At 42.7% G+C, this 23,902-nt stretch overlaps 1 protein-coding gene across 4 annotated transcripts in view; it reads left to right on the forward strand.

The window, feature by feature from the left end:
• The first annotated feature begins 730 nt into the window (after positions 1 to 730).
• Positions 731 to 23,902, forward strand: part of LOC134616743 (uncharacterized) — a 33,059-nt gene continuing 9,887 nt past the window's right edge. The window contains exons 1-9 of one of the 4 annotated variants that reach the window (XM_063461728.1): positions 731 to 833; positions 4,408 to 4,492; positions 5,152 to 5,313; positions 12,116 to 12,313; positions 12,683 to 12,841; positions 16,173 to 16,250; positions 16,505 to 16,661; positions 17,507 to 17,551; positions 17,697 to 18,164. In XM_063461728.1, coding sequence (XP_063317798.1) covers positions 772 to 833; positions 4,408 to 4,492; positions 5,152 to 5,313; positions 12,116 to 12,313; positions 12,683 to 12,841; positions 16,173 to 16,250; positions 16,505 to 16,661; positions 17,507 to 17,551; positions 17,697 to 18,164 — 1,414 coding nt within the window. In that variant the 5' untranslated portion in view covers positions 731 to 771. Of the gene's footprint in view, positions 834 to 4,117; positions 4,493 to 5,151; positions 5,314 to 12,115; positions 12,314 to 12,682; positions 12,842 to 16,172; positions 16,251 to 16,504; positions 16,662 to 17,506; positions 17,552 to 17,696; positions 18,165 to 23,902 lie in introns of those variants that run through there. The other 3 variants (XM_063461726.1, XM_063461725.1, XM_063461727.1) reach the window with 3 other exon arrangements.

A 23,902-nucleotide genomic window follows, 5' to 3' on the forward strand; every position in this document is an offset into this window, starting at 1 on the left:
CACGTTGTGGAAGAGAGCCAGAGATTGATAATAACTAATGATTAAATGCAGAGAGGTCTATAAACACAGTGGCAAAGGTGAGTGAAGAAGAAATACTCAGTGCATCATGGGAATCCTCCAGCAACCTACACCTATTGCAACTACAGGAGGATTCAGGGTCACCTGATCCACCCCTAACTATATGCTTTATGGAAAGGAAAAGTTTTAAGCCTAAAAAGCGGAGAGTGTGTCTGTCTGCTGAATCCAAACTGGAAGCTGGGTCTGAAAGCCGAAGGCTCTGCCTTCCATTCTGCTTTTAAATACTCTAGGAACAACAAGTAAGCCTGCAGTGTGAGAGTGATGAAAATGACAGTTCACTTGACATCACTGTTGCTCCTGTGTCAGTGAGACACAAAGGTTGCTCTAAAACCACCATGGCGACTTCTGTGGACCCAGAAGTCTCCAAGTCTCCACTAAAGAAAAAGAGAGACGTTTTGTAACTCTCCACAGCTGTGGGTCAGGGTCAAAAAGCATGAACTGGAATCAGTACAATAGGTGGGCCGCTTGGGAGGACAGTCATGGCAGCCAAACGCCAACTTTACACTTAAGTGCTGTTTTATCGAGTCCAAAATCCAGCGCAGGTTTGTCACGGCCTGGTCTTATTTTGAAAGGTCGAACAGGAAATCCTGTTTATTTCCTTGTCAGTGTCTGCTGCTGACGCAGGAGTGACCGCTCAGTCAAGGAGTGAGGAGGCTGGGCTGACGCTCGGCCAGTAACACTGCTGCTGCAGCAATGATGCGATTTATTGTCGAGTGTCGGAGGACGCTGCGAGCGAGAATCCCCAAGGATGGAGGGTAAAACAGCAATACTTACTCTCTGCGCTCAGTGCTCATTTCCATTTCTGTCTTTTAATGTAGACTCCAGAAGACTGACACATATTTCTCCAGTCCTTAGGCAAGTAGTTTGTAGTAGGCTTTTATAATATTATATATATAACTATAACTATGTATATGGTATATCCTGACATACTTACCCAGATGTACAGAATGTGAAAATGCTAACACATAACGAGAAATGCTCTTTGTTTTTGCACATATAACAGCGGAGCATAGCGGAGGATTTCAGCACTTATAGAAGAAATGAGACAAACAGCTGACAGTTGGCAGATCAAAGTGAAATTAATTGTACTAATTTAATGTTCTTGGTGATAAATAACCCACTAATGCAACTCATCTGTTTTTTCTAGTAGCTGGTAGTAGCTACAACAACAAATAACAGCATTGTAATAGTTTTAGCAGCAGATTAAGATTGAGAATAAAAAGATTTCGATTTTTTTTTTTTTTGCATCGTGTTTTATTATCAACAACTGAAAACTAATTTATATCTAATTTTGACATACTCACAAATGTGTGTTTGAATCCACATAAAACAAAGCAACTGGAACACTTACAAGTAGGGGTGGGTTTTTTATTATCGATTTATCGATTAAAATCAATTCTAGCTTGGATAACGTGATATCGATTCATTAAAATCCTGAATCGATTTTTAAATATAAATTTATTTTTTCCTCAGGTTAAACCTCACAAAATTTCAGCAACCACCAAACAGCTAAAACAGTAAAGGAGAGCAGGTACACGGATTCTGCACTAAGATGTAAACACAAAGCGCGGACCCGCCGACGGATCACAATCAGTGAGCTGTCGGCTTTCTCACCCGACGGCACGGACACGGTCAGGGCTGAAAGCCGACAGCTCGCTGATTCTGATCCGTCGGCGGGTCCGCGCTTTGTGTTTACGTCCTCTTTGCGCTAGATTCTGAAGCTGCAGGTTTGATCTCTCTCCAATATTGACTGAACCAGCAGCAACAGAAGATCCAAACTACGCTTCACATTTCGCTTCACATAAACATCGTCATGAATTCCCTCTGACTTTTCCTGTTCTGCTTCCACCATGATAAAATCACACTTCATGCAGAGCTCTCTCTCTGTGTGTGTGTGTGTGTGTGTGTGTGTACTTCAAGAACAGTTTCCTGTCTAAAAATCAGTTTTCTGCATTATTCGCTTGCTTATTACGCACAAGTCTACCGTTGTTTACGGCGCTGTGGGCCGCTGTTTTTTTTCCTTTTACTTACTTCCGACAAGAAAGCCTCATTTCTGCCGTTCAATAGGCTACTGAACAAATTTAAACTTTTTAAAATTATGCAAAATTGCAAAACGCTTGGTTGTGTCTCTAATAAAACCTCTGTAACTTTGCTCTGCTTCACTTCAGCAGCATCAGGAAATGTTCATATGGTGATTCATTGTTTTCTTTCGTTTTTGATCTACTGCAGAATATTTTTAAGGTTATCTGTTATAAAATCCCAGGCCAGGAAAATCTCCTTCATGTTTTCTGTGTTTTATCCTCAGTTACTTTGACACAAAGGGTGATCAGAATTATAATATTTCTGACTGTCTGAGGCAAAATTTCCCCGATTCGAATAGAATCGAATCAAATCGTGGATCAAATCGATTCGGGACCTTGTGAATCAGAATCGAATCGATTCTAGAAATCAGTGACGATCCCCAGCCCTACTTACAAGTATTTATTAAATGGGCATATAAAACCCCTTTTTTAAAAATATGGCTATGTTTAAATTGTTAACATCTCAGATAAAACACAAACGTATTCACTCGTCTGCCTTCACACACATATGAACTTGAGTGACATCCCATTCTTAATCTATAGGGTTTAATACGATGGCGGGCCACCCTTGCTGCTATAACAGTTTCTACTCTTCTGGGAAAGCTTTCCACAAGGTTTAGGAGTGTGTGGGAATTTTTGTCCAACGTTAGAAGCTTCCTTTCACTTCCCGGGGTGTCACCGTGATGATGCGTGACTACTTAGAGTAGCAAAGCTAGAACAAATGATTTGTCCTCTATAACTAGTACACTGAAAATACAGGACAACACTACCACACTACATGCTTATGAATGCTGTGTCAAGAATGTCAAATGACATAGTTGTTGTTGGGAACATAATTATCATGATACAGGATTCCTAAGCATGTAGTGTGGGTGCAGCTGAGTAGCTGACATGAAGGGAGCAAATGTTCCAGGATGGCACTATCTGTTGTTAATAAAAGCACATCTGCTTTTTTCCGTGCACTTCTCGGTTTTCTGCCTGAACCATCTGCAAGCCTCTGATGGTAACAGTGAGAGTACTGTCCTATGGCTTTATCTCCCCTCCTCCATCTGTGTCTCTGATGTGGTCCTATCTCTTTTCTGTTATCGCCTCATTGTTTCTCTGCATGTGCTGTTTTCTGCAGAAATGGCTGCTATTTTCATTCTGGTCAGAAGGCAACACAGGTGATTCAAAGTAATCAAAAAAGCACAAATCAGTTACTAAATCTTAGCTTGAACTGAGAGAAAAGGAGTTCCAGGTTCACCTAATCCCGAAACATGCTAACCACACAAAGTAAAGTTATTTACTCCAAATAGGGTGACATTTTATTGGCTGATAAACTGTTTTACCCTACGTGTAACTGCTTGTAGAGGAGCAGCATCCAAACTGTACATACTTGAACAATTACTTTGATAGCACATTACAGTGCTTCGTTCTAGCTCTATTTTGATTAAGTGCACAAACTATGTGGGAGATAAAGCCATCATTCTATTGAAACTTTAGCTGTTCAGGAGTAACTACACAGAAGTACATGAGAGGTAGCTGATGATCTGAGTAGTACCTACAAAATGGCAATGCACCTATTCTCAGAGTACCCCTTCACCCAAGAACATTGGTTTTGCTTGTATAGTTGTATTTGTGCTCTTGAAAACTATTTGATGAAAACACCAATGCGGTTGGCTAATGAAGTAGGGCAGAATGAATATTGATTGATATTGATTGCCTGTGCAGACTGCTGCTGCTTTGCTCTAGGATTTTTATGGATGGCTCTCTCTCTCTCTCACACACACACACTGTGTGTTGTGTATGAACCGATCATACTGCAGAGGCCAGTGGTGATGGAGAGGGGGAGAGTATAGAGAAGGATATGAAGGAAACAGTGGTATGGCAGGAAACTGAGGAGGAGGGAAAACATGAAGAATGGAGACTTGTACAGGAATGGGCGTTCTTCCATTGATGCAAAAGTCTGCTCTACCCTTTTCTTCTCTGGTCTGACTCATCTTCCACGCTGGTGCAGTCTGCCTGTGTGCATTTTCCAGCACACACACGTGCGTGCAGGCGCTGACACGTTAACAGAGGGAGCTCCGCCTCCTCTGCAGTGTAGCGACAGCTAGAGAGGGGCAGCAATGGAGGAGCCAGCAGTACAGCAGGAAAAAATAGAGGGATCGTGGGAAGGAGGGCATGATGAAGGAAAAGCAGACTGGAAGAACGAATGCTCTCTCTCATCCCTCCTTAAACATTCCTGTCTACTTTGCTGGTCATCTCCCAGGGACACCGACATCATGGAGACTGATGAGAGAATCCTTGCCAAGACGGCCGAGATCAGAGTAAGAAGACCACAGCACCTAGCACTGGTGTGTGTGTGTGTTTGAATCTGTGTGTGTGTCTGTGTTTTTTGTCGAAATCATATTTTCTGTTATTTGTGAGATAATTTGGACAATACCTATATCATTTTTATGTGTGTGTGTGGCTGTAAGGTTTCCAGTTTGGGACCCTTCCATCACTGCATTTCCCATGATGCTCTCATGTGATGTCATGATGCTGTAGGACTAGTCTCACAAAGATGAAGCTGTAAACACACACGTGTTCAGCGCAAGTCTGGATTGCCAAACTGTCCTGGTCCTTGAAATGTTCAGATTTTGGTGACTTCTCTATGAACTTTAAAAAAGGGGAAGTGTGTTCACACCCAGGTAACATTTCTGGTGCCAGACCAAAAACCAACCAAGCAAAGGGAAAAGCTCTGTACAGTAATTGGAGCTAAATATGACAAAGACCTTTTGTCTTTTTTTTTGTCCCTAAAAATCAAAACTCTCAATCATTTTGTTGGATTTTCAGTTTGTTGGATCTCTCTCTAAACATACATCTGCAAAATTAAACCCACTGATGGATAACTTGGGCTGATGTATTTTCGGAATTGTGTTTTTTCACCTGCACTTTGTGTGTGTGAATGTTTCATCATCCCAGCGTTTATATCGTTCTGCAGATTTTAACTGTGTCTTTGTGTGTGATGTAGGAGCTGGAGAGCGCAGTGGCAGTGGAAAACTTGGAACTTCAGGAGCAGAGGTCAGACCGCAAAGAGCTGGAGGAGACCCTAGTTAAATTAGAGAAACACAAAGAGAAACTGATACAGCAAATAAAGGCAACCAGACAGCTCTGCTATGAAGAAAGTCAGCAGGTAATGATGCACAGTACTGCTGCTCTGGCAGCATGTGCTCTGTAATTTTTCAGCATTCATGTGATGCACAGCTGCGTGAGTGGGTATCTCGTCTCCTTGACTGACACGCCGCCTTGAAAACTACGGTCAGTTTGAGGGACAAGTTGATGTTAACTGTGGAGTTTTGAGAGGTAGGTGAAACTGTTGAGTGCACAGTGGAAGTGTTCAGAACCATGGCCAGAGAAGATGACTTTGAATAAGCCAAAGTTTTTCAAAATTCCAGACGGTGTCATGGTTTGGGGTTTGTGACACAGCCTTTTGAGTTTTCCTTTAGGTTTATGACGCTTTGCTTTATTAGTATGTTTTAGGGTTGAGTTCTGCTCCGCTAATGTTTTGAGTTATTTTGTATTCATGTTTCCCGAGTCTGTCTTGTTCCTGTGTGTGTTCCTTAAGCCCAGCCCCTGTGTCGAGCCCCATGTCTTAGTCTGCATCTTGGTGTGTTTCCTGTTTTATTTTGACAGTCTCTTGTCCCATGTTCAGTGTGTTCAGTTTTGCTTCCCCCTTCTCGTCTGTTAGATTATGACCTGCTGTGTTCCCCAGGTCTCTCCTCCTTGCCGTGATTTCCCCTTTTGTATATATTGTTTGTGTTTTACTCTGTCAATCATTGTGATCTCTCTCTTGCTAAACTAAGTTCAGTCCTGCCTGCATGTATGCACTTTGGGTCTGAAACTCTGCCTGTCTGAGACATAACTTACAGTAGAAAATGTGATGAACTGCAATATATGTTAGTGCAGTAGTATTGTTATAATATTGTAACGTGGGGTGTCTGTTGATTTCCACCTCTTTTTATATATTTTTATATATACATATAAAAAATGCCCTTCTCGCCCTCGTGGGTGGTCTGTCATTCAAGCTCTGGTCCTCTGCCAGAGGCCTGGGAGCATGAGGGTCCTGCACAGTATCTTAGCTGTTCCAAGGACTGCGCTTTTCTGGACAGAGATCTCGGATGTTGTTCTGGGGATCTGCTGGAGCCACTCGCCGAGCTTGGGACTTGCTCCACCTAGTGCTCCGATTACCACTGGGACCACTGTTACCTTTACCCTCCACATCTTCTCGAGCTCTTCTCTGAGCCCTTGGTACTTCTCTGGCTTCTCGTGTTCCTTCTTCCTGATGTTGCTGTCATTTGGAACCGCTACATCTATGACTACGGCCGTCTTCTTGCGCTTGTCTACCACTACTATGTCCGGCTGGTTAGCCACCACCGTTTTGTCCATCTGTATCTGGAAGTCCCACAGGATCTTAGCTCGGTCATTCTCCACCACCCTTGGGGGCGTCTCCCATTTTGACCTCGGGACTTCAAGGCCATATTCGGCACAGATGTTTCTGTATGAGTGAGTAGCTTGGTGAGTTTGTATCCTCTGCTGCTTCTCTTCAATGTGGGATCCCACAGGGTTCAGTTTTAGGCCCGCTTCTTTTCTCCCTATATCTCCTACCCCTTGGCTCTGTTTTCAGGAAACATGGGATTTCTTTCCACTGTTATGCTGATGACTCCCAGATTTATTTCCCACTTAAAAAGATAAATGGCTTCTCAGTAGACCCTCTGCTCAGATGCCTTGATGAAATAAGGGCCTGGATGGCTTTGAACTTTTTACTAAAATGTAAAAAGAAAGCAGAAAACAGAAGTGATGGTTTTTGGTGGTGCTTCTGAGACCACTACTATAAATCTTGGTTCGCTGGCACAGTATGTTAAAACAGTCATCACTAATCTGGGAGTTAAAATGGAGGCAGATCTTAAACTTGAAAGCCAGGTCAGAGCTGTTGTAAGATCTAGCTTTTTTCATTTGAGGCAATTAGCCAAAATAAAGCCCATCTTATGAAAACAGCTTTTTGAGACAGTAATCCATGCCTTAATTACATCTAGGCTGGATTATCGTAACGCACTTTACTGTGGGGTTAGTGATGCATCCATTAGGCATCTGCAGGTTGTGCAAAATGCTGCAGCACGTCTTTTAACTGGAACAAAAAAGTGTGAGCACATTACCCCCATTTTAGTTTCACTCCACTGGCTACCTGTACATTTTAGGATGGTTTTTAAAATTCTCTTATTTGTTTTTAAATCTCTTAATGGCCTTAATAAATGAAAACATATACATGGTTCGAGCCGCATGTAGACGGAGCTGGGGCATTGCTTCAGGAATGGAACTAATAAACTCTGTGGGCCATTCAGTGTCGTACTTGAGTGTCCCATTAGAATGCAGCTTAGTCTGAATCTGCAAAACTGCAGTTTCCACGTTAACTGTAAATGGGTTGTGAAGCAGCTCGAAATTCTCATTTTGTGCTTCAAAGTCACCAAAGCGCCGTGCGAACTCAGTGCGCTCAGTTTATCAGCAAAGAGCGTATTTAGGAACACTGTTGCGCTGACTTGGTTCAACATTACTTGGCAACAGGGAAAGTGAGGCAGGTTGCACTGGTGCATTTGTGACAGCTTCACTTGAAATGCCTTCACCGCATCATACATGCCATGTCCATGAACTGACAGATTTCCTTGCTGAGCTCAAAAACTCTATTGAGAATTTTTATCCCAACTCAGCCAACGGACCTCTGTATGATAAGGAATGTCGGCAAACTCTGAATCTATTTCCCACATAAAAGACTGAAATTGACGGTGATTTAAACTTTTAGTTCGGATAAAATTTACGGTTTGCGTCACGGTGATCATTACATGCTCCATTTTTAGGACTTTACCACACAGCCTTTCCTGGTGTATGATGCAGTGATATGCTGTCAACCTACCGGTACAGTTCTCCTGCATCTTTACTCGCATCCTGCCGACTAGTCCATTTTTTTCACCACACAGCACCGGCGCTCCATCTGTTGTAAGTCCAACAAGTTTGTCCCAGGGCAGTTTCATGTCGGTTGCACTTTGACATACGTTTCTGCTCAGGCTCACATTTGCCAAAATCTGCGTTTTGTCTGGACACAAGACGTCGCACACCATCACGCAGCTCTTCAGAAACTCTCCCTCGGTAAATGGCTGGGCTGATTTGGCTATCTCCTCTGCTACAATAAAACTTGCTTTCACAACTGCTTCACTTTGTGATTTTGCTCTGGTGAAAAACGTCTGCTGAAAAGTTAGATTCTTATTTAGCTCTTCTACTTTCTGTAGTTTCTGCTCTGCATGTAGGTTTTTCAGCTTATCCTGATGTTTTGTCTCGTAGTGCCGTCTTAAATTAAATTCCTTAATTACAGTCACATTAGCTCCACTAATAAGACACACGGGTTTACCGGCAATGTTTGTAAACACATATTCAGTCTCCCACCGGTGCTTAAAGGCTCTGTTTTCTCTTCGCCATTGTGAGCAGCTAGCTTCGCAATAACAGAAGTTTGACTTGATTGACGCGGGAATGTTCCAGCTAGCTTCCATGATGGTTCCTTCTCTTTCTTGGGTTTCTGTTGGCTCAAGTATTCACTGACCAGGCAGTCAGTTTGAGCCATCTTCCTAATGTAGTTCGTTGTCTAATCCTGGACTTCCTTCCTTCCGCTTACCATACAGCCTAAGGGTGCTGGACTTGGAGTGAAACCCTCCATGCATGGTCAGCAGCTTCCTGATCTTGATGTCAGTGGCTTCTAACCTCCGTTCTTACCTAACGGCCTCTTCAGGTACTTGTAGCTATCCTCTATGTCTGCATTGTTGCTTTCTGGTTGTTCGATCCCCTCAGTTCTGACTACCTTCCCTCTCTTTGTTATCATCTGACTACACTTTTCCAGCCATTGTCTCATTGACTAGCAGATGCTCATGTAGTGCAGTCAGCTTCTTCAGCCAGTAGGCGTGAACCATGTCAGGGCCTGGTGCTGTCCAATTCTTCATACTGGTGACCTTTTCTTGGATGTCTGCCACTGTAAAGTTACTGGATCCTGTTCAGAGAGGTTGCTGTGGTCTGTTCTTAGATCCACTAGCCAATGAGCATTGCTGTTTTGGGTTGTGTCCTTCTCCCATATGCTCTTCCAGTATTGCTCTGTCTTCCAGCCTTGGTGATGCTATTCTTACGATAGCACAGTTGTCCCCTTTGGAACTTCACGTTGGGGGTTCAGCTCCCAACCAGGCATGTATCCAGTAAGGGTCAGCAGGCTAGGCACCCATGCTAACCAAGCCTATCTCGGACTATTTGCGATATATTTAACTGAAGCCATAACGGCTCGGACTTCACCGGGTCAGCTGTTGAGGAACCTGGACTGTCAGGAGTAATGAGAAATGGACCAAGATAGTAGATAGTTGTTAACAAATAAGTTCCACTGGTTTGGTTTGCTGAGTGACGGAGGGAAGTGACTGACCATTGAGAGCATTTACAGCTACCAGAACCTCAAGAGCCCTAACCGCAGTCACAAGTTGTTGCACCGAATCTCTGTCAATCAGACTCTGCTCGGCACCTGCCTTCAAAATTCCCTGCCACACAGGGTGGTAGGGAGTTGCATACGGGGACCCTCAGCATCTGGAGAGGCACTGCCCACTTTTCCCCACAGTTACTGGTAGGCACTGTCTTTTGGCCAGACAGGGCAAGAGGCTAGAAAATGGCCCAACAAACCACAATACATATACAACCGCTCCTTGAATCTCCTCCAGCATTTCTCTGATGTCAACCTTGTGCATCCCAGTTGCATTGGCTCAGGGGGAGGCAAAGCAAATGCCAAGGAAGACTGCGGTCCTCGAGGATCAGGACTGTTCAGCCTTCAGTTAGCCATTCTGGGTGTCTCTCATCGACTAGCAGCTGTTTGATCTGTGCTGTCAGACACCCGTGGAGCTAGTCAGAAAGGTCCGAGGAGCAAAGCGAGTGGAGAAGTGCCCACCCCGGTCTTGTAACCTCTAACCCCCTTCTTTCTCTTTCACGTAACCGATTGTTAATCCTGATTGCAAAATCTGCTAGGCTTTCAAAACACCTGGGTTCATCCCGTGCAGCGAGCTCATCCTTTTAAAGCGGAGCACAAAGCATTTTCTTACCCCCCTGTCTCTGCGCCCTTAACACGAAAATTAATGGAGAACTCGGCTACAGACCGGGTACTGTCAGAGGCCGAGCAACTGAAGGGCTGCTTCATCTGTGCACAAAGGATGGTGGAATAAAGTGCAACCTTAAAATCTTGGAGGAACTGTGCACAAGTAAGCATTTCTGAAGAATGTCACCAGGAGGTAAGATCTGGCCCATTACAAGTTAGGGTCCTGAAAGGAACCAACAATTATTTATTCCCTTGAATTAACATTAGGAAAGGCCCTGGGAGAGTGCTGGAATAGCAGAGCAGAATGAAGAAAAAGCCTCTGCACTGGCCCACCTCCCCTGTAAATGGTTCAGGAGAGGGGAGCGCAGAGAAGCGGAAGCTAAGAGTGTGGGTGCACTAGCCAGGGACAGGGTTGCAGGAGCAACTCGTTGCAAAAAGGTTTCTTGGATGGTCAACAGGGTGTTGGCAGGGTGAACCCTGCCTGCCTATTGCTCAGACTCACAGAACTGTCTAACTAGTCTAACTAGACGCCTTTGGACAGCTTTCTGTACTGGCTTTCTTCTTCGGCACCTTCCTAATGCACCTTTCTGGAGCTCCGATAGTTGGCTAACCTCCCTCTGTGCTACCTTGATTTTAACCTCTAGCCTCCTTCCCAATGGAGGGTACTGCTCCTTGTGGCTGTTCAACTTGTAGCCAAGATTCTCACTGATCAGTGCTTCCGTGGTGTAGATCAGCTTGTTAGTTTCGGTAACCGGCTATGGAGGATCCAGGTTTCAAGCTTCGCCATGATCCTGTCTTTCACTCAACAATCCTTCTTCTATCGCACATGGGCTTGGTACCCAATCTCGGGTGGGGGTAATGGTATCTCCCCCCTGACCTGTAGTCCTGGCTCCCCTTTGCTATACCATGTGTGTTGTACCTCTTCAATTTCTAGCCATGAGAGCGGTCCCTTCTTCCGAACGTTGGAACACTGAGCTACTAGTTGTTTTGCCACCAATGTGGATGCTGGGTACTGAAGATTCCATAAGAATCTTAATCATATTCGTGTAACCCCTTCCACTGGGGTTACTTGTGTAGAGCATTCCAACAGTGCACTATTTTTGTCTCTTGCCCACCGATGCCTTCTTGTTCCTGTAGCCCACTTCTCATCTGGGTGCCCCGGTTTCTTAACACCTGATGCGGACCTTGTTAATCCGGGCGATGTCCGAGCCAGTATGGCTTCATATTTATCTCCCTCGCTCATGTCTGTGGTAGGCTTGGTTAGCATGGGGGTCTAGCCTAGGACTCTTATTGGATACAGACGCTTCAGGCGGAAATCGAACTTGCGTCTCCCGTTCCAAAGCTGTGAAGTCTTACCATTACACTTGTAATCTTCACTAAAGCTGCTTCTTAATTAATGCTTATTTAAATAACTAATTACTGCTAAACGCTCCTCCAGGTGTTTCTTTTTCATACCACTTAAGCTTGATTTGAACTTCTGCAGGAAATCTACATCCTAGTTTATCCAGTGAGCAGAAATTCCTTTTATCCCTACACGGCAACCTTGCGCACCATTCAAGTCATCATGGTATACAGTAACATGACATGGAGTTACATTCCTTGGGAGGTGCAAGTCAGGTTACGTTGAAGGTTGCAGCGTAGTTAAAATGGGGCTCCAGTTATGCGTAAGTTACAACACAATCTGACGCAGACGTATAATTCATGTGTTACTCTTCTAGCCTTGTGTTGCTCTTATCAGTCTCACCAGAAAGACATTTCACTGCTCTTAAATTCAAGATGAGCTAATACATTTGTTGTTGTAGCCCACTGGACTGACTGAGTCCTGTCTTGCCAGATCCTGTCTCTGCAGGCAGATGAGGCACAGAAGGAGAGCCAAGTGGAGGAGTATGAGAGGGAGCTTTCCAGAGCCAGATGGAGGCTGAGGAAGCTAAGAGAAGAGGTGAAACAGGCCAAGAGGAAAGTGGAAGAGGCTGGAGAGCGGAACAGTCCTTTACAAGACTCAATCAGACAGTCATATGAAGAGATCCTGCAGGTACAACGATCACTACAAGGATGTTTGAGTGCATCTGTCCATAAAGTGTTCATATCAATGATTTCTATTTTATTAATATCACTTATCCCTTAAAGCTTTAAAAAATTGACCATTTTTTTCATTCAACCATATTCATCTGTCCATGACTGCACTAAGAAAGTGAATGAAGTAAATAACTATTCACTTTCTTGGTAGGAATACAGTTTTTTTTTTTCTGATATCAGAGAAACGGAAAAAAACATAATTTTTGCATTTAATTATCTCGAATAAAATATGTGTTGTGAAAAGAGGAAAACATGTATCTGGTTTCTTAAGTTTAACAATACCAGCTTTTCATGTTCACCCCACACATGTGTGTGTTTCTTGCAGGAGGAGCACACTCTGTACTCTCTGTCAGGAGGTGCAGTCACTCCAGAAAGCCATCTGGATGAATCAACATCTCCTGCAGACACCACTGAAGATAATCTGCCTTCTCTGAGGCCATGGGGAAGGAGCCAATCACTGCCCGCATATGCTGACCTCATAATGGTAATAATCATAATTAATTTTATTTTATCTCTTTCCATACTCTCAGGGATCTACAGTCTTTTATTCTGTGGAACTTAGAGAGATTCTTAGGCATGATAACATGACACACTTCAACAGCAAAAAGAACAGCAGATCCTGAAAGTTTAAATAAGACATATTTTACCTGCTGCTCCCTAAATCTTTGCAGGGAGCCATTTGCAGTGGTGTAATAACCAGAGACCAAAGAGAGTCAGTGACACTCAGTGATTTCAAGCATCTACGGGTGTGAAAAACACTGGGAGAGGCAGGTCCCACATAAACTTTTCTCAGCTTTGAGACTTAGAGAGAGAGAGAGAGAGAGAGAGAGAGAGACTTAGAGCTTTTTATTGTCATTGTGCAGTTTCTTGCACAGCGAAATTGGGTAGCTGGACCACAAAGTTGCAAAAGTAAAGAAGAGAAAACAATATTCAGCGAGGGGAAAAAAAAATGCAATATATATGTGTACATATATGTGAGTGAACTATATACATGGTGTATGTATGGGATGTTAATTCCACTGAGACCAAAATATTGCACAAGACCAAAAATATTGAACAGAACATGGAAAGACTGAGATATTGCACATAGTTGATTAACAGCAGCTTCAGAGCGGTTGTGGTTTGAGGCGATTGGAATGATTGGATAGCTTGAAAAATAATATCATCATGTAAAAGCTGCATTTTCTATTTACTTATCCATGTTTAAGACTTTAATTTGTTTCATGATCTGAAACATGAAAGTTTTACACATATTCATAAATATTGCATTTGTCAAGATAAAAATCTGTCAAAAGACTGTACAGAATGTCCTCTTTTGTCTTTGCAACAGCAAAATGAAATAATAATAATAATAATAATAATAATAATAATAAAAACTGTGGGACCAGTGTTTCCCAACCACTGTGCCGCGGCACAATTACACTCTCCTCCACTAGAGGGCAGTAAAACTACCTGCTCTAATAAAATGGGTTGACAACTGCCAGTAAAACAGAAGAAGGCGAAGAAGAAATTACATAATAGTCATGCTGTGAGACGACACAGCGCGTAATAGCAATAGATAAATATTTGAAAAGAAAAAGTAGTCAGTCTGGCCTGGGTCCTGGAGAAACCAATTCCGCTATACCTGGTGCACGGGGGAAAATTATCAACATGCTTTTTGTGACATTTTTGTTTGGTGGTGTGCCGTGTGATTTTTCTAATGTCAAATATGTGCCCATGGCTCCAAAAGGTTGGGAAACACTGAGCTAGAAGATGGCGGGATAGAAGAGCACACTCCCGACGTTCTAAAAATAGCACACGGCAAATTGATTTAGCAAAGTTTCTTTTGTGAAAATAAGAAATAAGAGTGAGGCCTTCAAAATGCCAAAAAAAGAGAGAAAAAAAGAGGAAAAAATAGAAAGAAATCTATGCAACACAAGCTACACGAGGGAGACACAGACGACCAGATCTCACCTGCTAACAGCATCATGGAAGATAATGGCAAGCAAGCAGAGACTAGTGGACAACAATCAGAGAACTAAATAAATTTAGAAAAGACAACTGTGCGTAGCTGAATGGAATCAGAGAGGATGTAAGTAAAACAAACAAGAAAGTGGAAGAGGCTGAAGAAAGAATCATGAAACCCGAATACAACTTAATGAGGAAGCGGTAACAGAGATGGTGAAACTGCAAATCGAAAGCCTGGCAGAAACATGGATTTGAATAGATTTGGATAGATTTGAATAGATTTGAAAGAGGATTAACCTAGATCATGATTATGCAGCTTAGGTTTTAAGTCGGCGAAGGGAATATGCAGAGGTGAAGTCTGTGCTAAAAGAAAGGAAAATTCAATTTCAATGAACTTGCTCTGTTGAACCCAATAAAACGTAGTCAAATTCTAATAAAAATGAGGAAAAAAAGCACACATATCTACAGGAGACCCACCTAAACTACAAGGAACAAGAGAAATTAAAAAGAATGGGTTTTACAAATGTATTTTCATCATCTCATAATTCTGGATGAAGATGAGGAGTTGCCATCCTTTTATCAAGCAAACTGCATTTTGAAAAAACATTTGTGATAAGAGATAAGGAGGGGTGATTTATTTCAATAAGGGAAAACACTGAGGGGAATTCAATTACGCTGCTAAATGTGTATGCACCACCTGTTAGCGATATCCATTTCTTCAAGAAAATTATTGGCATGATGGTATCAGAGACAGTAGGTCCTCTAATCTGTGGAGGCGATCTAACGATACACTTACAACCAAAACTGGATATCTCTAACATGGGGTTTTGGTTTGGGGGTTTTTTTGTTTTTTATTTTTTTGTTTTTTTGTGGGTCATACATGTAAAAAAAACAGGACATTTTAGGTTTTTACTTTGTAACTACTGATTAAAATTAAAGTGCACAGTATATTGATTGCTGAATGTCAATAAAAAGTCAATAACAAACACTCTTCTGTGTTATATTGCACTGTGACAAGTGCTATATAATGATCGATTTATATAGCACTTTTCTGCTCTTTCTGGGGTGACTGTAGCTCCGGAGGCAGAACAGATCATCTATTAATTTGAACATTGGTGGTTCAATCCCTGGCTGCTCCAGTCATGCCAAATATCTTCTTTCAAGATACTAACCCGAAGTTGATCACTAACACATTCATCGGAATGTAAATGTGTGTGGATGTTAAAAAGAAAACGTATGTAGAAAAAAGCGCTTGTGTGATTGAGGCAAGTTTTATAAAGTGCTTTGAGTGCTCAGGTAGAGAAGAAAAGTGCTATATAAGAACCAGTCCATTTACCATTTCACTCATTTACGTACACATTCATACTGCCATTTGTGCACTTGCACTATATCCGATCCAGTGGATGCACCCCGGGCTGTTTGGCATGAATTATCTTCTCCAGGGCATTTCCACATTTGGACTGGAGGAGCCAAGGCACTGAATATGAGACATTTTAAAAACACTGCTTAACAAAGTTATTAGACCATAAAAAGATATTTATAAAATCAAAACAAAAAACACAAATATTTTAGAAATCTATCAAAAATGAATTTAAAAATAATATCTGTATTTAGCAGGGAAATATAGATATGAATTCACATGTTTTCCTTGGGGAGTCAAAAATGAATCAAGCTCACGCATGTGGACTATTAGTGTGTGATCTGGAGTTGTTTGTGATCTTTTTTCTTCAGTGTATTATTCTATGTCTTTCATATTTATGCTACAGTTTTCACAGGTTTTTATCATGGAGAATATATATGTGTCTTGCGTTTTCTTTTCTGTGACATTTTAGTAACTATCTCTCTCTCTGTGCCTCCAACACCTCCAGGGGGGCAGTGGTTCACCTTTCTGCAATAATCTAGTCGGTACCAGAGAAGAAGATGACAGTGGGACCAGCTCACCAAAGGTAGCTTCGCTCTTACAGAACATGTCATGTCATGCATAGCAGGAATTATGTGCAAAACATTTTAGGCTAAAATCCGTCCAAAAACTTGACATTGTCATCAGTGCTGACTTTATTGATATGAAATCAGTTAAAATTAATTTAAAGACCTCTAACCTGTGTAACTTGGCAGCACAAGCTGTCACTAGCCAAAGACATCCTCCTTAGTTTTGGATAGAGCCATGGTGTTGTGACCTCTGGTTGTCACACGTCCACAGATGGATAGGTCTGACATAGAGGATGGCCTGGAGGAAGGGGAGCTCAACGCCGAAGGGGAAAACGAAAGAGACCAGGAAGAGTTCACTATGAACCCCAACCCTCTCAGCCAGCTGGACTTCTACCAAGCCAACCCCTTCGCCCGCTGTCAGTGTGACCGTATGTAACAAATTCAGAGGCTGAGCTACTATTACTGTCGTGGATTTCAGACTTTGGCACTCTTTTTTCTCTAATTTACTTTGAAAGAGGTGACACGCATTGCTGAATTGGAGTGGGTATCCATTCACTTTGCATTGCAGTACTGAAAAGTTAAGAAAAGTTGCATTTCTCGACCATCAACCTGGCCCCCAGACAGTCAAATCTGAATTATTCAAATGCTGTGCCATTGCATCTTTCCAAGCAAATCACTCAAGAGTGTGACTTTGTTTGCTTGGGTAGTTTGGCATCAGTTTGAAGAAGTGGTTGATCATTGCAATACCTAATCTTCCTTTTAGAATATGAACATACATAGCACTACGGCTACACTCAAAAGTGATGTAATTTAATTGTTTGAGGGTTAAGTGATTTGGGCTTAAGGTGGCGATTGGAACTGGACATGAACTATGGCAGCCAGAGGACTCGGAATCGGAATTGTTAAAATCCAGCCTCTGGGTTGGTGGAGACTACAGCTTTTTTTCTGTCAGACGGGACAACTTAATTCATGCACAAGTAGAACTTTTCCCACTAGGACATTGGGCAGCTCTGATCCTGGGGCTGTGTATGTGGTTCAAACTCTGGAGTAGGAGAGGACTAGAGTAGGGGCTCAGAAAATAAACCAACCCAAGCTGGGCATCAAAACTCCTTCAACTCTAGGGACCAGAGGGAGCTAGGCTGTGACATAGTGTGATAAATGATGATTTTTTTCTTTGGCAAACTAATCATATATCCTTTTGTTACCTATACTTTTTGTTGCAGTGGTATTAATAAAGTACAGTGATTTCATTTCTTTTACACATGATTTATAGATGACCTCTTCAATGAAGACCTATTCCTTAAAACAGATTCATCTGGTGAGTTATAATAGACCACTAATCTAAACAGTACTTCACTTGACATAAAGAGGCTCTTGTTCATTTTGTTGTTTTGTTACTCAATTTCAATACTGTTCTTAGCAAAATTTACAAGTATAAACTCTTTAAATATTCTGATTTTCAGATGGCTTTGGTTCTGACCCTTTCAAAGGCAGCGACCCCTTCGCAGCTGATATTTTGTTCCCGTTGACGAATACTGTCACTGGTGAGGGCACAGGAAATGCCGGTGACGAAGCAGATACCAGTCTGTCTTGTGTTGAAAACAAAGCTTCAACGGGAACTCAGTGCTTTGAGTCAGAATTCCCAGATGAAGACAGTGACATAGAGATTAGCTACAGTCGAGAGGACCTGGACACCATTGCTATGGTAGATGATTCTCATGGATTTAAACCCATTCAGAGTTCGTCAGAAGAGCTGGGGCCAGAGCCTATCCGAGGGTGGCGTTCCCAGGGACAGTATTCTGTAGAATCGGACCCTAATGGGTATGAGCTTGATCTTGGTGCTGTCTCCCCACCCTCCGACATAGAAGAACATAGTCTGGGATCTCTGGCTGGAGAGGCTATTACTCAGTCATCAGCAGGATTAGAGCAAGGTAATTTATATTTTAGTCACATGCCCAGTTATCAAACATGACAGTTTTTCAGTTTTACTTTTTATTATTTTCATTTACAGTATCTCACAAAAGTGAGTACACCCCTCACATTTTTGTAAATATTTTGTTATATCTTTTTATGGGACAACATTGAAGATATGACACTTTGATACAATGTAAAGTAGTCAGTGTACATAACAGTGTAAATTTGCTGTCCCCTCAAAATAACTCAACACACAGCCATTATTGCCTAAACTGCTGACAACAAAAGTGAGTACACCCCTAAGTGAAAATGTCCAATTTGTGCCCAATTAGCCATTTTCCCTCCCTGGTGTCATGTGACTCATTAGTGTTACAAGGTCTCAGGTACAAATGGGTAGAAGGTGTGTTGAATTTGGTGTTACTGCTCTCACACTCTCTCATACAGGTCACGGGAAGTTTAACATGGCACATCATGGCAAAGAATTCTTTGAGGATCTGAAACAAAGAATTGTTACTCTACATAAAGATGTCCAAGGCTATAAGAATAATGCCAACACCCTGAAACTGAGCTGCCGCACGGTGGTCAAGACCGTACCAGGGCTCTAGAGTGCGACCACTTTGGTCGCAAATGCGACCAAATTATTCAATGGTGCAACTAAAAAAAAATCCTAGGTCTCACCGGTGTGACCAACTTTTCGAGTAAAAAAAATAAAATAAAATTCTCAGCAACTCTGAAAGTCTCGTGTGGTCAACAACTGACACACATTATGCGCCTATCGTGGTCTAAACCAATCAGAGATAGTCAGAGGCGGGACCTCTCTGATTGGCCGTGGTCCTGTAGTTGTCCTTCGTTTGTACGTTTGAAAGTGCAGGCAGATAGAGAGAGGTCAGTAGCTTGAATAAAGCGATATCGATTCATTAAATCCTGAATCAACTTTTAAATATTGTGATATCCTAGAACTCAGGAACCACGGAGACCATGTTGACCTCACAGTCACTTCTTTATTATATTGAACGGGGGCATGCGCCACACACACTGACACCACTCTTCAACAACTGTTGCCCCTGGTGGACAAATCCTTGTTACAACATAACATTCCTCCCCCCTTAAACTGAAACTACTCTGTAGTTTTAATCACTACGTAAAATACCCATAAACAAAAACTTCACCTTTATTAAAATGCAACAACCCCATCCCCCAGCCTTTACTGAAATTTCACTCCATAATAACGAACCTTTAGTCCAACAGTTTTGGGTTAAACTATAACAGTTCACCGTAATCTCCTTCTTATTATTGTCAATCACGGCACAAAGTCTCTCAGATGCTCAGGAGGTCTCTTGGTTCTTTGTGATCGCCGTAACCCAATGGCTGGCAACTCCTGTGAATAACTATTCTCCATGTGTGGCTTCGGCACTGGTGTAACTTGCACCTCCATGTTTCTCTCATCATTGTCTCCTGCCTCCGCACTGATGATTGGTGCTGCTTCTTGCCCTCTCTGTATTTAATGACATACTCATATGCTCCTAATAACACAGCCCATCGCATGATCCCCTGTGACGCCATTTGAGGGACGGCCTTCATCTCATGGAACAAACTTATCAATGGCTTATGATCCGTGATAATCATAAACTTCCTGCCGTACAAGTACTTATGAAAATACTGTACACCAAATATTACAGCCAGTCCTTCTTTATCCAGCTGTGAGTAGTTCTTTTCTGCTGCATTCAGGGTACGTGACGCGAACCCAATAGGTTTCTCCTGACCATCTGGCATGCGATGAGCTAGTACTGCTCCCACTCCGTAGGGGGACGCATCGCAAGAAAGAATGAAATCTTTCTGCTCATCATAGTGTACCAATACACTGCTTGACTGCAACAGTTCCTTTGACTTGCAGAAAACCTTCTCTTGTGCTGGTCCCCAACACCACGGTTCCCCCTTTCTCAGAAGCTTGTGCAGTGGGGCCAACAGTGTGGACAAGTTTGGCAAGAACTTATTACAGAAGTTCAACAACCCCAAATAAGCTTTGAGCTCTGTCACTGATTTTGGGGGTGGCGCCTCTTGCACTGCTTTCACTTTTGCTGGCACTGGATGTAAACCTTATCCACCCGATGTCCTAAAAATGTCACTTCCTTCTCCATGAATTGACATTTGCTCCTTTTTAAGTGCAGGCCCGCCTCCTCCAAGCGCTGCAGCACTCCATCCAGTGTCTGAAGATGTTCTTTGTCATTTTTTCCCGTCAGAATGATGTCATCCAGATACACTGCAACATTGGTCAGACCTTGCAACACACTCTCCATGGTGCACTGAAAAATAACAGGACTTGAACTCACACCAAATGGCAACCTGGAGTATGTAAACAATCCCCTGTGTGTGTTCACTGTGACATACTTCCTAGATTCGTCATCAAGTACAACCTGATATGCATGACTCATATCTAACTTGGTGTATTTTTCTCCTCCTGCCAGCCCCGCTATCATGTCCTCCATTCATGGGATGGGGTATTGTTCTACAGGCGACACCTTGTTAACAGTCAGTTTGTAGTCACCACGAATTCTGGCGCTAAGATAAGATAAGATAAGATAAGATAAGATAAGATAACCTTTATTAGTCCCACACGTGGGAAATTTGTTTTGTCACAGCAGGAAGTGGACAGTGCAAAAGTTATGAAGCAAAAATTAGAATAAAATAAAATAAGAATAAATACAGTACACAACTGTACAGAATAGAATAAAATAGAATACTATATACAGTAGAATAAAATAAAATAAAATATACAATAAGATAAAAATAGAATACAAATGCTATATACAACAGAGTAAAAATACAACGGTGCCAGAAAAGATTATTGCACATTAGTGTTATTGCACATTTGTGTTATTGCACATTTGTGGATGTGTGTGTTTGATCAGTTAAAGTCTTTGTTGTGGAGTCTGACAGCAGTGGGGAGGAAAGACCTGCGAAATCTCTCCGTCCCACACCGTGGGTGCCGCAGTCTCCCACTGAAGGAGCTGCTCAGTGCTGTCAGAGTCTCCTGCATGGGGTGGGAGATGTTGTCCAACAGGGATGACAGCTTAGCCACCATTCTCCTGTCACTCACAACCTCCACTGGGTCCAGAGGGCATCCTAGAACAGAGCTGGCCCTGCGGATCAGCCTGTTCAGTCTCTTCCTATCCCCAGAAGAGATGCTGCCACCCCAGCAGACCACACCATAAAAGATGGCTGAGGCCACCACAGAGTCATAGAAGGTCTTCAGTAGTGGGCCCTCCACTCCAAACGACCTGAGTCTCCGCAGCAGGTACAGCCTGCTCTGCCCTTTCCTGTAGAGGGCGTCTGAGTTATGAGTCCAGTCCAGTTTGCTGTTCAGATGAACACCAAGGTACCTGTAGCTGTCCACAGCCTCAATGTCCATACCTTGGATGTTCAGTGGTTGCAGTGGAGGATGTTTGTGCCTGCGGAAGTCTACCACCAGCTCCTTGGTTTTACTGGCATTGATCTGGAGGTAGTTCAGCTGGCACCAGTCCACAAAGTCCTGAGTCAGTTCTCTGTACTCCTTGTCATCCCCAGAGTCTGGCTTTAGTATGGGTACAATGGGCGCGGCCCACGCTGAGAATTTCACTGGTTGGATGATCTTCTCCTCCAACAGTCTCTCCAGTTCCTGCTCCACTTTCTTTTTCATAGCAAACGGAACTGATCGGGGCTTATAGAAGCACAGCTTGGCATCACTGGCTACATGTATCTTTGCTGCAAACCCCTTCAGTGTTCCCAACTCGTCCTTAAACACTGCTTCATGTCTGGCCAGTATCCGCTGTAGGGCATCTTCTCTGCCTTCTATCTTATGTACAGGTTGCCAGTCTAGTTGGAGGGCCTTAATCCACCCCTGATTGGTTCCAGCCCCTTCAACCACCACCACATCCAGTTGTTTTTTTACTGTCTCTGAATTCCACTTGCACTTTGGCTGCTCCCCACACGGGTACCTTGTGGCCTCCATACATTCTCAGTTTGATTCCACACTTGCTTACTTTGGGTGCATTACTGCCTTCAAAAAGTTTTTTAAATGTCTCCTTTGACATGATAGTGTAGCCACAGCCTGTGTCTACTTCAAATGTCACATTCTGTCCATTTACGTTTAGTGTCTGTCTGATGGGTTCCTCCCTTGGGATGCTAATCTCCTCATGTACATTATACATAGTCAAACTACTTGCCTTTATGTGGTGCATTTCAGCTCCTTCTTCCTCACTCTCCACATTCTCCTCTTCTAAGAAATGGGCTTGTTTACCTTGTCTGCCACGCCCTCCTTTTTGTTCCATTTTCATTCGGCAGACCCTTTTTATGTGTCCCACCTTGCCGCAGTTGTGGCACTTTTCTGAAACAAACCTGCAGTCCTTGGCCACATGATTTATCCCTCCACATCTGTAGCACTTCCTGACAACCTGCTTGACCGGACTGAGTAGGTTCCTCATCAGGGCGTAAGTCTGTGCGCCCACACAACTCAGCAGCACCGCTCGCTTCTTCTCCTCCTCCTTAATATCATTTGCTACAAAGAAGTAATCCAAAATCTCACAAAGGCAACTGCTGTGATGCTCACACCTCTGATGAAGTCTCACATTTATCAGTACTGATAAATGATCAGAATTAGAATATTTCTGACTGTCTGAGGCAAAATTGAATCGAATCGGGACCTTGTGAATTGGAATCGAATGGATAATAGAAATCAGTGTTGATACCCAGCCCTAGTGAGTAGCCTAGGCCCGACAGAAGTGGATGTAGCTGTGGGTAATGAGAAAAGATGAAAAGAACTATTGAGAACTTTTTTGTTAAGTTAAGGCCTGATCTGTCTGAAATTCATAGCCAGTGCTCTGACACGGAGCCATCAATCTCTGAACGCTGAAAAAGCACAGTGTATCCAGAAAACACATTATATGCTGCAATAAATGCACTGCCCAAGTCTCCCCTCTCTCCACTGCCTTTCAGTGGCAGGCAGCAGCGAACAGGTCATCAGAGGAGGCTGATGTGATGATGAAGTTTAACATTACCTACAGTATTGCCAAAGAGAGCCAAAGCACTTTAAGCACAAGCAGTTTTTCAGTAACTTATCTTGTAGAAATGTGCTCCAAATAAAGAACTTTGTGTTGACAAGATTTTTAGTTAATCATTTACAAATTAATAGTGTCTGTATGGACAGCAATTCCAAGACAAACTTATTTGGTTCAGATGGTGTCAAGGGTGTGTAGCGGCAACCAGGTGGAGGAGTGAAAGGTCTCTAACAACCACCAGATCCATGATGTCATCATGGAGGAGTGGAAGAGGATTCCAGTTAACAGAGTTAAGGCAGTGTTGGAAAATAATGGTGGCGACACAAAATATTGACACTTTGGGCACAGTTTGGACATTTTCACTTAGGGGCATACTCACTTTTGTTGCCAGCAGTTTAGACATTAATGGCTGTATGTTGAGTTATTTTGAGGGGACAGCAAATTTATACTGTTATCCAAGCTGTACACTGACTACTTTACACTTTATCAAAGTGTCATATCATCAATATTGTCCCATGAAAGAATATACTAAAATATTTACAAAAATGTGTCTCACTGTGCATGTGCATATACTGATGCTGGAAGTCAGTTTCCTGCTTAAGTGGTGTCTACTTTAATTGCTGACCTAGGAACACATTTCCATTACACAAGAAAGTTTCAGACTCTTTTCTAAAATGGCAGCCATCAGTGCTACTCCTCAGCCTCCTACACCTGTGGTATAA

The sequence above is a fragment of the Pelmatolapia mariae genome, linkage group LG18, assembly GCF_036321145.2.
Source record: "Pelmatolapia mariae isolate MD_Pm_ZW linkage group LG18, Pm_UMD_F_2, whole genome shotgun sequence".
NCBI classification, from domain to species: Eukaryota; Metazoa; Chordata; class Actinopteri; order Cichliformes; family Cichlidae; genus Pelmatolapia; species Pelmatolapia mariae.